The 20989-nt window shown below is 43.8% G+C and overlaps 1 protein-coding gene across 3 annotated transcripts in view; it reads right to left on the bottom strand.

Annotated features, from left to right (window-relative positions):
• klf8 (Kruppel like factor 8) overlaps positions 1 to 20989 on the bottom strand; it is a 78106-nt gene that overhangs the window by 24443 nt on the left and 32674 nt on the right. For all 3 annotated transcript variants that reach the window (XM_086179400.1, XM_086179398.1, XM_086179399.1), the window contains one exon: positions 13980 to 14318. In XM_086179400.1, coding sequence (XP_086035526.1) covers positions 13980 to 14318 — 339 coding nt within the window. The remainder of the gene's footprint in view (positions 1 to 13979; positions 14319 to 20989) is intronic.

Below are 20989 nucleotides of genomic sequence, written 5' to 3' on the forward strand. Positions count from 1 at the left end.
AACCTTTTGCCAACAATATAATCTCATATATATTAAAAACAAAAAAAACAAAAACAAGACGACAGTATAAACAGAGAGAAGATGGTACATCCACTCAAAATTCCACTGGAGCCTAATAATTCTCCAGTCCATGTGACAGTTGTTTCTCCTACAGGAGGAAATCAATAGGTCGAGAGGTGAGACAAACAATACTGTGACTGTGTGTTAATGTGAAAGGTAAAAGAAGGATGGAGGAAGAGAGAGACGGATAAAAGCAGAAGCCAAGAGGAGGGCAGCTTTAGCATTGATTTTCACGATTCTGGGAGTGTGTGATTAACGTATCAGGACGCGTGTGTGTGTGTAAGTCCTAAATGTGTTTTTATACACAAATGGTCTTTGTGCATTGAAGGCGGAGTATTAAGGCAGATACAAAATGAAATTATAAAGAGTGAGAGCAAAAACAACAGCTGGGTGAGATATTAACCACCAAGCATGCAACCCCGCCCTGCCCTGCACACTCATGCAGCTCCACCCGTCACAGCCTGACCCACCCAAACACCAACTGCCCCCCCCCACACACCCTGCATCAACCCAGCTATCTGTCAGTGGTTCACCCACCTGTTATCAGGCCGAGCCGAACCCCCCCACGCCCACCCCCAGGCCTGTTAACTCTCAACCTGACGTTACCTAATCACACGAGCCAGCCTTGATTCTCTGAGTGCTTAGTAACGTCCAGCACGCCCACGCCGGATCGCCTGACTCAATAACCCACCTCCAGACACCTTTGTTCAGAGACGCATCTGCAGTGTGCTGGCTGGAAGGTTCATTGAGGTGCTTACAGTCACATTTTTACCCCCCCAAAAAATGTCCATGACTTGAAGGCAGTTTTCATAACCATGAATTAATTGAAACCATTATGTAAACATAAAAACTAGGAATAAAAACTGAGGAAGTGCAGTAAAATTAATGAAAAGCTGTTTTTGATTCCCCCAAAAAACATTAAATTACATATATATTCTGATATACAGGTATTTTTAAAGCAGATTTTGATGATTGTATTTCTATGAATTACTGCAACTTGTGATTATTTTCATTACGTGATAAAATGTCATTTTTTCCAAAGTGAGTTTTTTTTCCATCTGACAGTCAAAAACTCAAAGACTCTTTATTTTGTGTCATAAATAATCAAAAAAAAAAAAGAGAGAGTTTAGGGCACATTTCTGATATTGTTTTGCTACAATAAAAATAGAAAAATTAAAAAATAAATAAAACACACAACTTAAATAGATGGCAGTACATTTTTGCTTCAAATCGAAAAATTATCCTCCACCGAAGAAATACGTGTAGAAGAATTAAGGAACACAATTAAGCTTGTGATTGTGGTCTAATTAGGCCTCTGTGGCAAACAAGAGCAGAATTGATTTGACTTGTGTGTGTGTGTGTGCACGTGTGTGTGTGTGCGCGCGTGTGTGTGTGTGTGTGACTTCAGTATGTACAGATTTAACCGCCACGCTTTTCCTGTCCAGTCGTTTGGTAATAACGAACCAATTAGGGAAACCATTAATATTCCTTCAGCACGCCGATAAATAGGTACTTAAATGCAAAGATCGTTAAGGGGTCATATACAAGCTCCCTGTGAAGATTAATAAAGCTTTTGTCAGTGAATGAAATGATTTTAACATTAAAAGGCATGAATACACGAGAGGAAATGGGATTAAAGAGACTGGCTGCATGTTTTACACACACACACGTAGAACATGACAGAATTAGCACGGCGTGTTGTCAAGAGTCTAAGCAAATTGTCTGGGCCGACGTGCACCCTTCCTCCTAAAAGAAATCAATTTGGAAAGCCATAAATACTTCATAAATCATTAGTTCTTTGTTTAATCAACCAATTTTAGAAGTCAATATAGAGGATGGAGCTCTTCAACCGTCACCTCAGCTAAACTGGATTTCTAACCTGTGGGGTTGTTTGTGCTGCAACTCCACCAGTAAAAAACCAGTGGAAGTGTCGGGCAGCGTCTCCACCATAAAGCCATCAGATGACAGCCACCTGTCCGAGAGGTGACGGCAGACGTCAAGCAACTGTAAGAAAACTGAGAACGTTTTCCTCTGAGTGACGGAGTATTGGACTGACAGACTTTCACATTACTGCGTTGTGTATTTTTTTTTATAGCTGAAATCAACGGCGACGATCACCCTGTTTGCTTTGCATGAACGTGGTTAATTCATCAGCTTGCTGTCACTCCAAGCAGGCTTCTGCATGTGTGGAGTGAAGACCAGCCTTCCCTTCACACAAACCCCTTCATTTACACTGACCGTATTCCATCCTGAGATTAACATCAAGAGCCATCCGGTCTCTTGGGTGCACCTTTATTTTCTCACTTTAGTGCTGCTCCTTTTTTCTTTTTTAAAACTTGTTTTTTTTTTTAATTAACGTCCATGATTTGATTGCCATGTTTGACTGTGAGACCAAATACGAGCTGCGTTTTGCTGACAACATCAAATGTAATTTTGTTGGTAGGTATATGTCGTCATACTTGTCTCTGCAGGTTTTTGGTTTTTTTTCGATGTGGTACAGTAAAAAGGATACTTGTTTCGGATCGTGTTTTTATTTTTTCTCTCAGACATGTATCAATAGAAACTGTCCATGTCGCGCGGCTTTGACTCTAATGTCACAGCCGTCTGCAGAGACTCCTGTGAACGTCACGTCCTCAGAAACTGAAACCTGCCTCTTTTCATGTTCCTGAGTGCTACATTCAGTTTCCTTCCCTCTGCCTTTTTTCAGCAGGCGGGCTCTCAGCACTCTGACTTAAACACACAGCTGTCAAAAACCCATTCAATGTCCAAATAAAAGCCTGAGCTTCTTGAGAAGCAGGAAAAGCCAAGGATTGATAGCCAAGAACTTTGCAGCAAAAAACAAACAAAAACGAAAGTCAATTAAAAACTTTGTATGTCGTAACCGTTCAGACGTCCCCCCGGGGAAGAGGATTTATCAATTCACTGCAGTAACAACAAGCACCAGCGATGAGACGCACATCCATCCATCAACAACCTGACAAATGCCAAACCACAAACATCTTGGTTTGAGTTTCAGAAGTATTACAGACAGTGTCAACAACCCCGTTTCCTGAGAACAGATTCATTTCCTCACCATGCATACCGGTAGATACTTCAACTTGGTTTGGTAACATCCTGATTTCAATGTCTTAAATAATAAATTAACTTCTTTCCAACATAGCAACACTGCTGAACGTGTCCTCGTTTAAAGAATCAAGCTCCCTGCCGTGCGAAGACGCAGCTGAAGCTTCTGATATATTTGCATTTAACTGCACAGTCATGACTGCACCCCAGCGTCATTGTTCTTGCAAATTTGATGTGGGCAGATTTAGAATAACCATACAATTCCCAGCAGCTGGTTTTGTTTTGTTTTTTATTCATGATTAACTAAATTATTATAAAAGCCAAGTTTGTGAATGGACCGAACAAAACTGGATCAACTGGAGGAAAAAAAAAAACTCAACAAGTGTGAGTGTCAGACCAGATGATCACGACACACCGTGAATAAAGATGACAAAAGTGAGTGAATACCCCTGCCCCTCCCCCACCTACTTTCCCTTTCCCCCTCCTAGTGGACTCTGCTGTTGCATCACGATGAAGAGGAGTGGAACTACTAGAGGAAGTCTGGCAGTGATGATGTCATCATCCTGCACCAGCAGCATCTGCATTGGCTCAATTTCTGCTCTGCATTTCAGTGTACCCCCCCCCCCCCCCCCACACACACACACACACACACTCTCTGTAACCCAAAAATTGTTCTGGACATTAACACACACACACACACACACACACACAACACACTCATGTAAGCAAAGACCTCCTTGCAGAGGCTGAAAAGGCCTGTAACCTCTTATGTCTCATGCTCTCTCTCTCTGTCTCTCTCTCACACACACGCGCACGCGCGCACACACACACACACACATACATACACACACACACAGGAGGTCATCGAGGGTGTGCACATGTGGGTGAGTGTGTCTGTGGGTGTTGTGGCCCTGGCTTTGTGCATGACTGCTCCTGGTTGCTGGAGGACAACTGACTTGTTTATGTGCATACATCAGTGACACAACACACACATCCACTGAGGGCCTTATTGTGTGTGTGTGTGTGTGTGTGTGTGTGTGTGTGTGTGTGTGTGTGTGTGTTATATTGCGTGTATATGAGAGAGAGAGAGAGAGAGAGAGAGAGAGAGAGAGAGAGAGAGAGAGAGAGATTACAGAGCTATTCACTGTGCTGTGCTGGCAGGTATTCAGTGTGCTCGCCTTTGGCTGAAGTGGCGAGTTAGAAAGAAGGGGGGGCAGGGAGAGCGAGCGAGAGCACGGCAAGATGAGGAGAGAGAGAGAGAGAGAGAGAGAGAGAGAAGGAGGGAGGCTGGTTGGGAAAGGTGGAGGAGGAAGAGGAGAGGGGGAGGGGTCAGGCAACAGAGTCTTTTCGGCAACTCCCGCCAGAGCTGCGGTTGCCATGGTGACAGCGCGAACGGAAACAGAGCCTCCCTCAACATATCCTATTAGGGTGAGAGAGAGAGAGAAAGAGAGAGAGAGAGAGAGGAGGGGGTGAGGGAAATTAGAGGGAGAGTCAAGTGTGAGTTTGAACTAGAGAAAGTAGAAGAATTACAATAAGTGTGTGTGTGTGTGTGATAGAGAGAGAGAGAGAGAGACTGTATAAACTACACTGCCAGAATAACTCTTTCGAGAGAGCTGTAACAAGGCCGCAGACTGACCTTTGACTCAGTCCCTGTGCATCAACAAACACTGAGTGTATCAGCTCCTCTTTGTCTTCCTCTGTCACCACTTTTCCTCACCTCTACATAGATAGATAGATAGATAGATAGATAGATAGATAGATAGATAGATAGATAGATAGATAGATAGATAGATAGATAGATAGATAGATAGATAGATAGATAGATAGATAGATAGATAGATAGATAGATAGATAGATAGATAGATATGTATAATGTACATGTACACACATATATACACTGAATATATACATTGATTTCATTATTCATCATTATTATTATTCATCTACTCATATGTGAATGCAAAGGCCTTTTTGGACGATTCAGGCATTAGTAATCAAACCCACAGCAAAGTACTGGGAGATCTAGGATCGGATCGGACTCAGACCACAATATGTTGGTTTCATCCTTCCAGCAAGAGCCCACGATTGACATGTAGTTGAAGACACACAGGAATAAAACTGGGAAAAGAACATATTAAGTAATAATTCAATATCAAATTTATGGAAATATGCAGATTCAACTACTTTCCATTTAACCTGGACATTTATTTGATGATTGAGGCTTTTTGGCAGTTTTAGTCCTCTGTACTGTGGCCATCACAGGTATTTTTTTTAAATGGCAATAGCTAAATGAGCTGTTTCTTCTTCTTCTTTCGTTTTTAAAAAAAAATTGAAATCCGATATGATTGGCAGCCAACAATCTTGTTTGGTCTCACTTTAAAGCATCACGTCTACAACCACAACCTGCACCGTCACACTCTGACACTGCAGTTTGCAATGTGGGCAAATCTAGAGCAAACAGAGCAAAAAAGACCAAATAAACTCCTTTCAACTAACATAGAAATGTGGTTGGATAAACCAGCCAAAGTTTTGAAGCTGAAATTTTCAGAAACAGACTGTTTAATTGTCCAAAAAAAGCAGATTCTTTTATATATATATATATATATATATATATATATATATATATATATATATATATATATACATACATACATACATACATACACACACATATACATACATATATATATTTCCCTCATTCATACACTCATTTTCAAAGGCCTTCCTCAAGACTTCAGTATCTTAATGTGGAATTTCGGTGGGTTTTCTGACAAATTTCAATTCACACAGGGTAAAAACTGTCAATTTTTTGCTGCAAATCTCAGCGAACAATGATATCAACCCAAAAATAGCCTGAAGAGACATGACCACGCATGGTAATGCCGTCACAACATACCTGCGTCATAACGTGCTTGGCAGTGCTCCGATCTAAATAAATGCCTCACAAAACAAAAAAATGCATCACTGACCCAGAGATTTACCACGGCGGTCATGTCGTTACAATTTCTAGCAGTTCAAAGCATTTTATTTCAAAATTACAAACAATATTTATTACCAGAAAATTCCATGTTAAAAGTGAACCGTTTCCAAGGAATTCAAGTACCCATGGGAACCCTGCAGGTGCGAACACACTTGGGACACATCAAGATCCGATGACCATATTTGGAGGCGGTCTGGGTCACATGTGCCCCCCCAACCCCACCCCCCACCTAGCCCCACAATGGAGAAGGAAATAAATCCAGATCTGGACAAAGGAATATTGTCCTGTGTGAGCACCCGCTGATTATATCTGTTGGTCCCACAGACCACAGGTCAGTCACCGGCAGGGACCACTGAGTAGCCAGCGGGCTGCGGACGGTGACGTTTCATGTTTCAAGAGGCAAGTAACGGGTCAGTGGGCTGGCCGCGGATACGTAACTGAAGAGGTTTGCAGCTGAGCACGCGAGAGCACGTAGACCAGCCTGCAGGGCCGTCATCTCCTTCTGATCCATCGTTGTTACTTTAGTTATTGGACAGAGAAACACTCTTGCTACAATATGCGTCTATTTCTTCACATTTGAGTGCTTTTATGTGTTCTGACTTGTGGCAAAGTGAGTGTCTCTCCTTGGGGTCCAATTTACACGGATGGTTTTCAATGTATTTAGATAACGTGAAATTACATCCTGTGCGTAACAGGGATGAAATAACACCACAAATCCTCCTGCCTGTGTTATTGTGGGTTTATAATAAAAATAATAAAACAGGGACATGGATTTACACACAGCACTACGTAGGATGTGAGGCATTTAAGTGTTTGTAAGCTCCCGGCGGAGTGAATACCAAGAGGATCTGCTTCCTGGAGACTTTATCTTTGGACAGGAAACTCCACTCCCCTCTGTTTGAGGCAACCACAGAGGTGTGGTCAACACACACACACACACACACACACACACTGCTGCTGCTGCTTAATGAGCCCTTACGCAATACTGCTCCACCCAGCCCCCACCCTTCATTAACCCAAACCACACCATGCCACAACACACACACACACACACACACACACACACACACACACACACACACACACACACACACACACACACAGGGCTTTACCAAGTCCCCTCCCCCCACAACATCCTACCCTCTTGGTCTCCGGCGAACACACATTCCATTTAATTGTTGGGCTGATTTTTAAGCGAACTGCGGAAATGTCGCTGGAAAAAAGGAAGCGTGCATTAGATGTGCTCATATCTTCGTAATGCTGTCCAAAGATGGCAGCAGAGACGAGGTTACGCATGTCTGTCGCAAAAACAGAGTAGAAGCTGACGTTTCAGCCATCAATGGATGAAGCCGTGGACACAGGCCGCAAGGACTGAGTCTGACGTGGGCGAGTCGTCATTATCGTCAAGTATTGTTGCACACTGTCCAGAGTCGAAGACGGGGTTTAGGGGATATCCGTGAGGACGTCAACAGTGTCACAACAGATTTATAACCTGCTAAAAATGCTCATTGGCCATGTCAACCATGCAAAGGGTGGTAAAGAATGATTGAGCAGATCATGTGTTATCAACTTTGTGGCAAGTCTGAACAGGTGCGGGTATGACACACCTGCACCTGCTTCCTTCATAAGAGAAGCCGAGGACACGACAAAGATGGCGAGGTCGACGGGTGGAAACAACCGCGCTGCATCCACTGGATCGCTGATACACGACAGCCATGAAAACCTTGCGCGCTTTTTAAGACTATTTAAATTGGATTTATCACCGGGTTCCAATCAAATCAAAGAGAATTTATACTAAAAGGGAAATGGAAAAAATTTTCATGATCTAAAAACCTGCAACTTTATCAGCAAGAGTGAGCAGTGAAGCTTTCTTCCCTGAGGCAAGTGTGTATTTCTGTTTGTGAGGGGAGTGCCGCATTTTTACGCTATGACACAAACATCAACAGCTGATTGCTGAGCTTTTGGGCTTATTTTCCTCATCACCAAGAGTTGAAAAATGTCAAACTTTGGATAAGAAGTGAAAGAGATGGTGCATTTTACCCTAACTGTTCGCATCACAATGAAGGAAGGGCAGAGAAATGCTACAAAAGACAAGCGCTGGACAACAGACAAGAGGACACTGCATGTGGCACATAGCGAAGTCTCCATTTAACTGTTGAGCGAATATTCAAACTTTAGAAATGTTGTAACAGAGGAAATGCATAGGGGGAATAAAGTAAGCTGCATTATGCTTGATTTCATCAGAAGATGGCAACAAACAGTAGAAGAGGAGGTGGTGAGGAGTTGAGCAGATCATTGTTCTAAGTGTTATTTTGTCCCAGCCACTTTCAGACATGTTTCATGCTGTCTGGAGACAAAGACAAAGTTTAGGAACGATCTGGGAATTCAATCTCTCGTTTTGCTCCTTTGAACAAAGGCGAAAATCACTGTGAAATTGAGAGTCAGTTTTGAAAATTTTGCAAATTCAATCAATAACCCTTTCCAATGCGATAATTGTGAATCTGCATCAACCTGTGGGTGAACCCAATATGCTGACACACAACTGTTTATTTACCTCCCCGGTGAGTCACTGATCCACAAACACACTTCACTTTCAGCAATGATGGTGCACTTCCTGTTTAACTGACACTCAACCACAACAACAACAACAACAACAACAACAAAAAGCACACCTAAAATCTTTGGCTTAACTTAAAATGTTCCTCTTGTCAAGGACAAGTGAAACGCATGTGCTGAGAACATTTTGAAACTATAAAAAGATGAATGAACTTCCTTTTAGTCTTTCCCGAATAACTTCTCACCTGGTGTTTCAAAGTCCCATCACAAAGGGTGCTACAGCCCAGGAGTATCAGCTGAGGATGAAAAACGTCCCTGTTAACTTCCCCTCCTATCTCCTAATCGCACCGCTCCCTGTCAGCAGAGCCAGGCGTGCCCGTCCCACATTCTCACATACCATCACAAATGCAAATCTCTGCTGCTATAGACTGAGGGATTTCTATAGTCTCGTTTACACAGAGAAAAAATACAACTGCAAAAAAAAAAAAAATGACCCCCCCCCCCCCCCCACACACACACACACACACACACACACACACACACACACAGTGCTGCCCAGTCATGGGATTTTAAATGGCATTCTAAATCAGAGGTGTGACGTGGAACACAACATTGTCGATGTCTAGATTCTAGGCGTCCTTTTCACACGCGCATCGATCTGGTGTTATGTCTACATCCGTTGCCGCTTCAGCGGGAGAACGTTCTGTCCTCCCCAGGAGATCCTGTCACAGCAGTGCAATATTCCTGCCTTGAACAGCCCACGTAAAGTAGCCTCATGATTGAGGATCTAATGGTGTCCCACAAGTCTCACAGGAGGGTCATTTCAGACAAAGTAATGCAAAAATCCAGCTTCCTGTGTTGCTACGGCGTCATTGTGGATCCAGGAAACAAGCAGTTGATGTGCTCTTTTATTCTTTAGAATTTCAAAATGGCCACTTCAGGCTGCTTGACGGGTAGAAAGCCAAAGACGAGAGCACGGGACATCGCCTGAGAACATAGCTGATCCACTGAAGGTTTTTTTGTAGGCCAACCTCGAAGTTCGCATCACCTTGGGTTCCCTTGACCAAAGACCAGAGGGATTTTGATATCGGAGCATTACACGCTTTGTTCAGCAAGATCATCTTCACAATTACACACCACTTTTATGACTTCTGAAGCTCAAATGCAATCACTGGAAGTACTGAGAACCAACTACACCACACAGACATAACTACCTTCACGGGACTTGTTAGCAAACGTTGTTTATAAGACTACCAAAAAAAGGCTAAAAAAAAAAAACAAGGGTGGGATTTAATGTCATATTTTATGGGCTAAAATAATGTTAAAATATCTTAAGATTAACCTCAGTCCTTATTTCAGGCATTTCACCTTGAACCTAAAAAAGAAAAAAGAAAAAGGGTCTCTGAGATGAGAACAGGATGTTCTACAGTGCTAGCTTCCAGTAGATGCTACGTAATTTAACTATTGAAATATTGGCCAAAAACTGTTCCAGGCTTGGGTAGGGTTGATATGCTGTATTAAATTCACATTGTAAGACTCTACGGGATAAACACTGAAACCCACTCACATCATTAAGACACAAATTCAGCATAAGATAGCACTTAAAATTGTCTTAGCATTGTTCGCTCAAAGCCAGAAGGAGCTAGCAAGCCACACTCTTCATCTCCCTGCTGTTCTTGGTGTTCCGCCCAGCCAGTTGGGACACCATCATGGAAAATGACAAAACAATGATGGCAATGCAGAGAGGAACAAAACAAATGATGGTCCCAATCCAGCGGGTCCTTATCAGAGCGTCAACACCCTCTCCATCACCTCCTCCATCTCCCCTTTCTAACTTGTCGTCTGTCACTTCGCTGCTTTTTTTTTTTTATCACAGGTTCCTTAAGTCATACCTCACCTTTCCCCACAAGACTGACAACACCCACCTCCCCCTGTCAGTATGAACACAGGACACATGTGACTCAACCTCATCATAACTGCACACACCCGTTATTCTCTACTTTCTGTGTGTGGTTATGACGGGGTGGGGGGGGACATACCTATCAACGCTACAGCTCGACGTGTCAGCCTGTCAACCTACATGCTCGCCCTCGCTGGATTTATTACTTACAATTATACCTTATTAGCATACAAATACTCTTATCGGGTGATCAGGTTTTTCTCCTCCAATGAGCCAGCCAGGTGAAGCTGAGAAAATGACGGGGCCTTTGCGCGGACGAGCCACCTCCAGCGCAACGACGACAAAGAAGACGCCCTTCCCCTCAAAACAGCGGGAGAGCAGGGGCTTGCAGGTGCAAGCTTGACGACATTAGCTAAAGTTAAAGAGTACCATGTAAAAGACGGCACTGAAGGCATTTCTCCTCACCTCCTACTTCCTGGTTCTGTCACAAATCACAAGGTAAAACCATGGAGCAACATGGAGCTCCAAACTTACTTCATTTATAATTAGACCCAAACAAATAGAACCTTTGGGAATTCAGGCAGGAGTTTGGTTTGGAGAGGTTTTCTCTGTAAGTTATTCACACCGTCTCCTGTGAGGGTATGTTGACCTCTGACCTCACCATTTCTTGTTTGGACCTTTTTCCGACGGTACGCTCCCTGAACGTCACTCAGGATTAAAGCAAATATAAAAAGGTCAACTTCACCGCTACTTGAAATACAAAACCGCTACTGTCGAGACTCTTTACAACAGGAGAGCAGTTACGTGTTTGCTCGTAGGGGAGCGTTTCATGGCTTCTTACTGTCCATCCATCATTTGTGAGGCCTACATGTTCATGCCTCCTCACTCTCCTGACATCACGTCTCGCCAAAAGAAAGAAAAGACTGGTCGCGACCTTTACTCACACAGAAGCCTACCGGGGCACATGCTTTTTCCTCACGCATTCCTTGTTTCACATTCACAATTGATTTATTTGCTGCTGCTGCTGGATTTATTTTGCTATAGCGAGTTTAACAGGGAGATTGCATGTTCTCCCTGAGCCTGCGCGGGTTCTCTCCGGTACTCCGGCTTCCTCCACAGTCCAAAGACATCAAGAGGGGACGAGGTTAATCCAGACTCTAAATTGACTGTAGGTGTGGCTGTGAGTGTGAATGGTTGTCTGTCTCTATGTGTTGGCCCTGCGTTGGACTGGTGACCTGTCCAGGGTGAACCCCCGCCTCTCACCTGAAAGCTGCTGGGATAGGCTCCACCCCCCACTCCCCCTGACCCCTAACAGGATAAGAGGAAGAAAATGGATGGATGGCTGGATTATGACCAGCAAAAACTTCCCTTTTTGCTGGTTTAACTGGTTTAACACTTGTTTATGTTATTGCTAAAACAGCTGCACACTACCTTTCAATGCACCAAACTGTTACTTTTACATGTCACTTTTTTGTTGCATTTTTCTCTGGGTTTTTTTTTTTTTTTACCCTCCACAATGACTAACACTAAGAAAATATCTATAATATTCGACGGTGGAGCTGTGATCTGAAAGTAAGTTGTGGTTTGTTTGGAATCATTTCCAGAAGCAGAGGAGCACATGGTACCATGCCATAAAAACTCGGCTGTTCCTGTCCTCCAATGACATCCATCCCCAAACCCCTCCTCTTCCTCACCCACCACCCCAGCCTGCTGCCGCTCGCCGCCCCTCCATACATCCTAGTCAGCCCTGGCTCTTCATCAATTTCACTCTTGCACTTCCTGTCCTCCATCTATCTACAGATTTCCATCTATCAATCTTTCATCCTGCGCTCCTCCCACTAATCCACTACCTGGGCTTTCCATTTCACTCAGACCTTCCTCTTTCATCAGTCCTCATCTATCTGGATCTTACTGTGTCTAAAATAATCGCCCAAGAATGAAATTCCTCCTAATTTCCGCAATTTGTGACGATGCAGTGGAGCAATGACCTTGTGGGCAAAGCATCTGTGAAATATGGACAGACAAGTGCAGTGAAACAGGTTGGAAACTGGTTTCAGTTTATGTGATAGATAGGCCGCCTTCACTTTCGCGAATCGACAGATAGAGTTGTTATTTCAGCTGCTGAAGCCGCTGTTCCACTTCATTTCACCGGCTTCTAGTCATCTCTTTTTTTCTTCATTTTCCTAAAAGTCGTGGCTCGTGCTTGGTAATGTTTGAGGGGGCTTCTGAGTGAGCTGAGCCAATACTGAAAGGTGACAGCGTAAAACAGACGACTAATTGGTCAGAACTATTTGATCGCGACAGTCAGCCGAGGTGCAAACGTTCCCCCGTTTCATAGCGATGGCAGGAATGTTGAGGAACAACCAGGGGAACTACTCGCTGGTGGTATCGGAGAGAAGAGATGAGTCGAGTTTGATTTTAAAAAGTAGAATTTGTTTGGACTAATCTGTTGAATTTTAAGACGTAATTTGACTTTTCTAACATCACGTTCTGAGTGAGGAGAGACAGTCCCACTCTTTCAGAGTGAGCCGTCGTTTGTCCTTCAGCAGGATCCTTAATTAAATGAAATGTGAAACACCTGATTCAACCTGCGCAATGCGAGTCTGTAAAATCAATAAAATCCATAATAAAATCCCAGACTGACTCAGGTAAAGAACTGAGGAGTGGTCGTTCACGAAGGAGACAGAACCGCACCAGACTTTTAACAAACGTTTAGCTCCTCGGAGACATCGACAAGTATTCATCGAGATGTTTACACTGTATGTTAAGTACTTCAGTAGTTTTTCCAATGAAATTTAAAAAAAAAGTTGCCTCACTTGTTTCATCGCTTTGACTTTAATTACTGTAACATTCTAACCTTCGTCCCACCAAACCAGTGCAGGCTCCAGAGCTGTTGCTGCTCATATGAAGCATCAAACCTGTCACTGGGTTTATGACTGACGACTTAAACGAGATTCAAACGAGACGCACTTCTGTTTTTCTTTTCTTTTTTTAAAAAGTTGTCGATAAACTAATATCACATGTGGCTTCACATCTGTCTCTTATCAAGTCATTTTTAGGTTCTACCACAAACGTGATTTGGGAGTTGGTGAGAACACTCACAATGGTTCAGATGCCCCCCCCCCTTCTCTGTTAAATGGATTGACAGCTTGTTTGCGAATGCCAGGATAGGAAGAAGCTCTGTAAGCAATCCTCCTCTTACTCCCCTGTGAGATTCTAATGTTGTGAAAGTGTGAACTCGACGTGATCAAACATGTCCGATCACCAGCAATCAGGCCGCCGCCCACACCCGCCTGCCTCTCCTCCACCCATCCGTTTGTCCATCAAACCTTCAGCTCGTTTACCTCCACACACACCCCCCACCACCACCACCCTTCTAATAAACTGACCAATCATCTCCAAACCCCACCCCCCCCTCACCGTGCACTCCATCTCCTCAGGTTCTGGTTTGATCTGTACAGAGGGCATATCTGTCTGCTCCTCCTCTTCCTCTTCCGCCTCCTTTCCTTCCTCCTCCTCTCTCACGGACCTCGTCGCCACTTCCTCTTCCTCGCCTCCTTCCTCCCCCTCCTCCTGAGGCGGCTGAGGCCTGTTCGTTGGCTCCTCGTCCTCCTCCTTCTCCTCCTCTTCTTGGGCTGTTGGCGGTGGAGGTGACGGCGATGGTGGTGGTTGCTGTTGGGTCAGGGTGCTCTGCTTGGACGGGCTCCTCTGGTTCTTTTGGGTGCCGGCAGCACTCTTCCTCTGCTTAGTCGACTGGCACTGAGGAGGAGAAGAGGACAAAGGTGAGAGGAGGAAGGAGTTGATGATAAATAAAAGAGGAGAGTAAGAGTGGAAAGTGAGGCGGGGGGGGGGTTGAGGAAGGGTGGGGAAGGGGGGGGGGAGGGGGTTGGGGAGAAGTGGAAGAGGGAGGAGGAGGAGACCAAGATAGAAAAACTTCTAGGCCAGCAGTAGAGAGTGAAATGTGAAATGAGATTTGTTTAAGGATTTGGAGCAGGAAGACATGAGAGGAGGAAGAGGAAGACAGGTAGGAGAGGAAGCAAGACAGGAAATAGCACCCCGGCGTTTCAGAAGGGAAGAAACAGTATTGCAAAAATTACCTCTGCTATAAAAGCTGGCTAATGAGAACCCCCTCCCAAAAATAAGACTTCTTATCAGCCAGAATGAGGGTGGGGGGGGGTGGAACACACAAACACACACATACACACACACTCACAGAGAAAATTAAAGGAAGGCAGAGAGAGAGAGAGAGAGAGAGAGGCAGAGAAACAAAGGCCTAATCCTGAGGCTGCCAGTGAGGGAATGAGGGCGAAAGAGAAATAACAGAGAGAGCCAGAGAGAGAAGGGAGGAGTAGCCGTGAAGTGACCCCTCCCTCCCTTTCAGCAGCAGAGAGGCGGACACACCCTTTTCTGGAAGCCGAGTAACAGAGAGAGAGAGAGAGAGAGAGAGAGAGAGAGAGAGAGAGAGAGAGAGAGAGAGAGAGAGAGAGAGAGAGAGAGAGAGAGAGGTGTGGGGAGTGCTGAGGAACACATCTAGCAACACACACACTCGTTCTCAGCCCCCATTTTCCTTCCACATCCTCTCACAGACATTCACTTCTGTTCTATAGGAGATTCGCTCCTATAAATAAAAACTGCAGACAAACTTAGTTCAGTAAATGTTGGTACAGAAGGGAGGAGCTGCTCGGTATTGTTTGAAATTTCTCAACCCAAACTGGGGTTTGAGGTTTAATACCGAGTCTTGTTAAAGCAAATTAAAAGGAAGCGTCAGTAGGATTGAGGAGGGAGACGACTGCCGCCAGGGTTCACGTCGAATAGTTTGGTGTTACGTTAAAAAAAGATCTGACCGACATCGAATAGCCCCACCCGCACTCCTGCACCCCCCTGACTCTCCTCATCATTGAGTGATCTGTGGATCGTTTTCATGATCGACCGATCGATTAACTGTTCAATCTATGAAATATCAAGAAATATGAAAAAAAAAACAGAGTTCAAATCCTTTTGTTCTTTCAAAAAGCAAAAAAAAAACCCCAAAACACACAAAACTTTTTTTTATGTCATAAATGACGTCTGGGGGAGAAACAAAGATTTGAGGATTAATTTTCAGTCAATCGACTCATCACTCTAATGATTACTGCTCCAACAGAAATGGATGAAAACACCAGGAATCAGCGTCACTGTTGCACTTCTCCGGGGGAGCTTAAGACCTCTACAACCTCCACAAGTGCTTTTCTACTCAATGAACACCTCAACGCATGTGCATATCCATCATGATATTCAGCGGCAGAACAGCACAATGGAAAGATATGATGAGGTCATACGAAACCAAAAAGATTTTTTTTTTTTTTTTGCTGTTTAGTGAAGGTGAATCTTTTTATTACCGCGTCCGTGACTTACTTGGTTTTTATAATGTCAGAAAATTGTAAAGATTAGCTCAAGAGCATCCAGAGCCAGATGTGTTCTGTTTCTCGGTTGAGCCTTGAACGATTTATCAAATGCCAGTTGCGGAGCGAGCCACTGACGCGCTCGACGCCGCTCATTGAAAGCAGGGGAAGTTATGAATGACGTCTGCCTTTTTCTTCCTCTTTCAGCTCAGCTGCTGATGATTAAATTAAATTGCAGTTAGGCAGAGTTTTTTTCTGCAGAAACGTTCAGAGTCGCGGTTTTTAAAAAAAAAAAAAAAAAAAGTAGACAGTTTCACGTCTCAACTTCAGCTGTGATTCTTTGACTCATGATTTACGTGCGGGGTCTCCCCGTGAGAGAGACGTTTGTGGTTGAACTTGAGTGAACTAGGGGACGACATGTCTTCGTAACAGCCGTGTCATCCTCCGTGATGGAGGTTCAGATAAGAGAAAGAGGAAGATGCTTCGACGGCCTCTTGACAGACAATAAATTACACAAACTAACCTCATGTAGTTCAAGTTAGACCTGGAAGCATCTAGAAAAACTCTTTCTGTAAATAACTTCCTAAAATCTGACGGGGGAGGGGGGGGGCAAAATTTGACATCATTGCAATCCAGAACCTTGATTTCTCTTACAGTTAAACATGAACTTTAGAAACAACTCAGTCCTTTGGTTTCTTCACATAAAAAAAATATACATCTACCCAGCTTTTCATTTAATTTTTTTTCTTTAAATCAAAGAAGAAAGATAACTTGGATGTCGCCTCAGATCTTAAAGAAAGAGAAACCCGTATGTTGCACCAGTCTAGCTGTAGCTAGAAGGACTCAACACATTTCAACGAACACATCTTTATTTAAGTAACAGCAGCAATTACATTTTTTTTGGGGGGGGGGGAATTAAAAACTCTACATTGCATAAAAGTAAATTAACCTTTCTACATGGAAAGTTTTAAAAAGTAAAAGCACTCTGACAGAAGAACAGTTTCTCTCAGACTGTTGAATTATTGATGAGCCACGATGCCGGCAGCCTTCTAATGTTGCGCGAGGACTCCGCTGAACTTCTATACATTTGCGGCGCATTCACTTTAAAAACTGCATCATTAGTTTTACGGCGTCGATCATAAGGGAGAAACAGGAAACATAGTCTGTTTTCTCAAAAGACTGAATGTATTCGGTACAGAATGAGAATAAATGTACTTCCTCAACTTAACTAGAGCAGTACGCAGCCACGGTACGGTGGCCAGGGGGTGTCAATTCAAGCCATTAGTTGTTGTTGTTGTTGTTTTTTAATCTTGATTACAAAAGAAGGGAATTCTGTGGTATGTAGGGTAATTATAAATAAAAAACATTTCAAGCTTTTCTTTTAATAAAGCGTCACATCTGCCAGGCTGTCCGTCATGGTTCAAGTTATACGCAGGAAAAACAAGAGTCATTTTAATCTCTTTATAAACCAAACTATCGTCTTGACTTTAGCGGGACACACGTCTCAAAGATCTTCAACATATCTTTGGTAGCAGTGCAAAGACATTGATTAGAAGTCAGCTGAGGAGAAAAAAAATGTCTCGTCCTACAAAATGACCTCATCAGACGTTCCCGCAGAATCTCTGGATAGTATTTTTGTTCTCTGAGGTTTGTTCTGCCTGTGGCTGCAGGCAGAGCGTCGTAGATGTTGTGACCTGGCTCCAGTGGATTCCACACTGAGGTGTGGCCTCAGCCAATCAGCCTGGGTGTGGCTGCATGCAACACCCCTCCTACACACACACACACACACACACACACACACACACACACACACACACGACAAACAGTGGTCTCCCAGTCCTATTGTAAGGGGACAGAGCCCCCTCTGTGCTTCTAAACAAAGGTAAAGGCTGCTCCAGGCCACACCTTCCACCCCCAACCCCCCCACAGCTGGCAGACGGACACCACAGTATCTCACGCCGTGGTCAACATTCTACCCTCATGTTTTTTTTTTCTTTTTCAGTGTTTTATTGGTTAAAAAAAAACTTGTTGAATATATGGTGAAGAACATGGTACGTTGCAGGAAGCAGTACTCTGTGTAACCCTCCCACCCCCCCATCATGGCCACTTCTCACTTCCCACTGACGCTCAACCTGCCCATTGTAAATGTTTAAAAGTGCTCCAAGACGTGAAACATCCCGAATTAATACAGACACTGCTGCATTATTCCATCAGTTTCCTCGAGGATCGTTATCTCACCTCATGGAAACCAAATCACATCTTCTCTTCCATAATTTCTCTGAGCAAGAAGGAAAAGATTTGAAGGAGGATTTTTCTAAGTACGTTTTTAGAAAAACACCCAATAAATCTGATATGGTAGTGCACAGCCAGACCATTAGTCAACTCCTACAGGTGAAAACATATTGTTGATATTTTTAGTTGTCAGACGGCCTTGAGGAGGGAGAATTGTTTTAGTCTGCCGGAAAGAGCTGTAGTCTGAGGACGGCACAGCCAATGTTCCTCCCTGAAATTCAATAAAATCCCTCTCCATTAAAACCTGTGACTCCCAGATTCGACCACGAGATACTTGAGCTAGTATTTAGGATACTGAAGGAACTGCATCAATTGCATTAACCCCTGTTCACACTAGTATTGAAAACATCTCTCTTAGCAGCACTGACATTTAAGAGAATGGCAAATCAAGTACTCCAAAAGGAGGAAGCAAGTACTTTATTATCTCTGTGTCAATTCTATTGATCTTCCTCAGTCCCAGCATAAACTGCTCCACAACAGATGAAAGTCAGACAGTCCCTTTAGCAACAAAGTTAGCGGTTAGCATGTGGGATTTTTTTTCCCCCCCTTAACGGTAGCTCTTATTGAAGAAAATTAAGAAAACCCAGACACAGGGGCCATTCTGATATTTGTACCGCACAGAATCACCTGGGCCGGGCGCGAATTGGACTACAGCATGAAAAGAAGGCTGATTCTCCGGACATTATTAAGTTTGTATATCAGGAAACAGCGCAGCGGGACAATTCAGTGGGTTTCACACGCACAGTTGCAGTCCAGGAAAAACTGAAACTCTGTTACGTCAGTTAATCCACTAATGTTGTTGTCTCAGTACACATGAATTACTTTATTTCCCCGAGCACGTCCACCCCTGAAACGGCTGGTGGTGGTATGTTCCTTCACAGCTTGTGGTGGACAAACCTCTTTTCACCAAATTTTCATCGGCCATCAAGAAACCCTCCTCGACTCTCTGTGTCAAATACCACAGAGGGAACATGGAACACGCGCAGAACGCCAGGCCCATGTGAGGCCAGTTCAAGTGTGTACATTCTGAAGTGGAACAATCGAACTGATCCAGGCTTCTTCTTTTTTTTTTTTTAAGGTATCGAATCGAGCAGGAAATGAACCTGATCTTTTGTTTTGTGACACCTCCATTCAGTCAGCTTTCACACGGGGTGTTGTTAAGACAGCCAGACTCAGACACTCGTCTCCGGCATGTATTGTGTGCAAATGACAGCGGCAAGAGAACGTGAAGATTCACACATCATCAAACACCTGCACCTGCCGCAAACAGGAGGAACTTTAATAAAACCACCTGCATCAAAGCCAAGATCTCCTACGTTAGAAAATATGAAGTGATGATTTATCAAGCAGAATAGTAAATAAGCTGCTATACGGGTTCTGCCAGTCGATACACTGATGAACAAAGGACAACACACACGGAACTGTCACGCACAGAGTGTTTCAAGTTGAGATAAAATAACTTCTAGTTGACTGTTTAGACAAAATAGCCTGATGTATTATCTGTAATATATATATATATATATATATATATATATATATATATATATATATATATATATATATATATATATTTTGCAGAAAACCACTGAAGATCTTAAAAAAACTGAACCCGCTCTCACGTGTCATAAAAGTGCATGAAAGAATGTTGTCTACAAGTTCAGCGTAAATCTGCTGAGAACTATTTTGGAGCGTAAGGGTTACGTGCTGCAGCCAGACCTGGATCCAATAGGATTAGCAAATAATTCCTTCGCGTTTGTTTTAACCTAATCTGGAGCTCCAGCTGGGTGGAGTTCAGTGCTCCAGGACTATTCAGACGGAGCAAAAGAGCAGTAGATCACGGAGAAGAAGGAAAAAAACACAGTCAATTGAACATGTAAGTCATCTGGAGCTGCTGCAGTTGTACTTCAGTGCTGAGGCCACACCCGTTTAGCACTCCGAAAAGGAAAAAGCTAACAGTGAGAATCTTTTGCAAATCCAAGTTGATCCACATCTGCAGGCAGACAAGGCAGTCAGGGGGAAGGGAGTTCAGTTAGGGGGCCAGGAGTGCATGTGTGTGTGTGTGTGTGTGTGTGTGTGTGTGGAGCAGCACTAACGAGTAGTGATAGCGAGAGACTGTATGAGTGTCTATGCGCATTTTGTGTGTGTGCAAATGAGGAGTGACATGAGTGTATGTCTGTGCGCCTTCCCCCCAGAGGAGGGGTCCATCTGTGGAGTTCCAGGAATAAAAAGGGTGGGGTGGGCGTGACCCTGTCAGCCTCTGATCCCAGCACAGGAAGTCGGGTGGGGGTAGTGAGGGACGGACAAGAATCAAGAGACAAGCAGGGAAAGACAAATCTTTTTGGACACATTTTTAGCCAGCCGGGTCAAAGAAAGGTTCTCCGGGTTGACGGAGCGGAGAACATTTCTTTGACCCGCCGCACATTTTCACTGATATAATATGTGAACTGCAGATGTTAAAAGAGTTCTCAAGCATGAACACAAATGCATGCTGAAATGTTTCGCTTTGTTTACAAGTTAGCAAAGCGAGTCAGCGACAGGATCCAGGAGTTCGTTTAGTCTCTGGAGTTCTTTTTTTCCCACAGAACCAAAAACCTAGCACCCGTGTCTGCGGTGGTAATGGGTTTAATCAGCATTCAGTCAAATGACCCAGCAGTGGACCCGAGTAGCGACGAGCTCCGCCGCTGAAGTGAACACAAAACCCGCCGTAATTTGCACCCCACTCTGGTAACTTCAGCGACTTTTTTAAAATAACCTCAG

Source organism: Aulostomus chinensis, chromosome 15, assembly GCF_037954235.1.
Source record: "Aulostomus chinensis isolate RoL2024-O1b breed Wild chromosome 15, RoL_Achi_v1.0, whole genome shotgun sequence".
Classification (NCBI taxonomy): domain Eukaryota; kingdom Metazoa; phylum Chordata; class Actinopteri; order Syngnathiformes; family Aulostomidae; genus Aulostomus; species Aulostomus chinensis.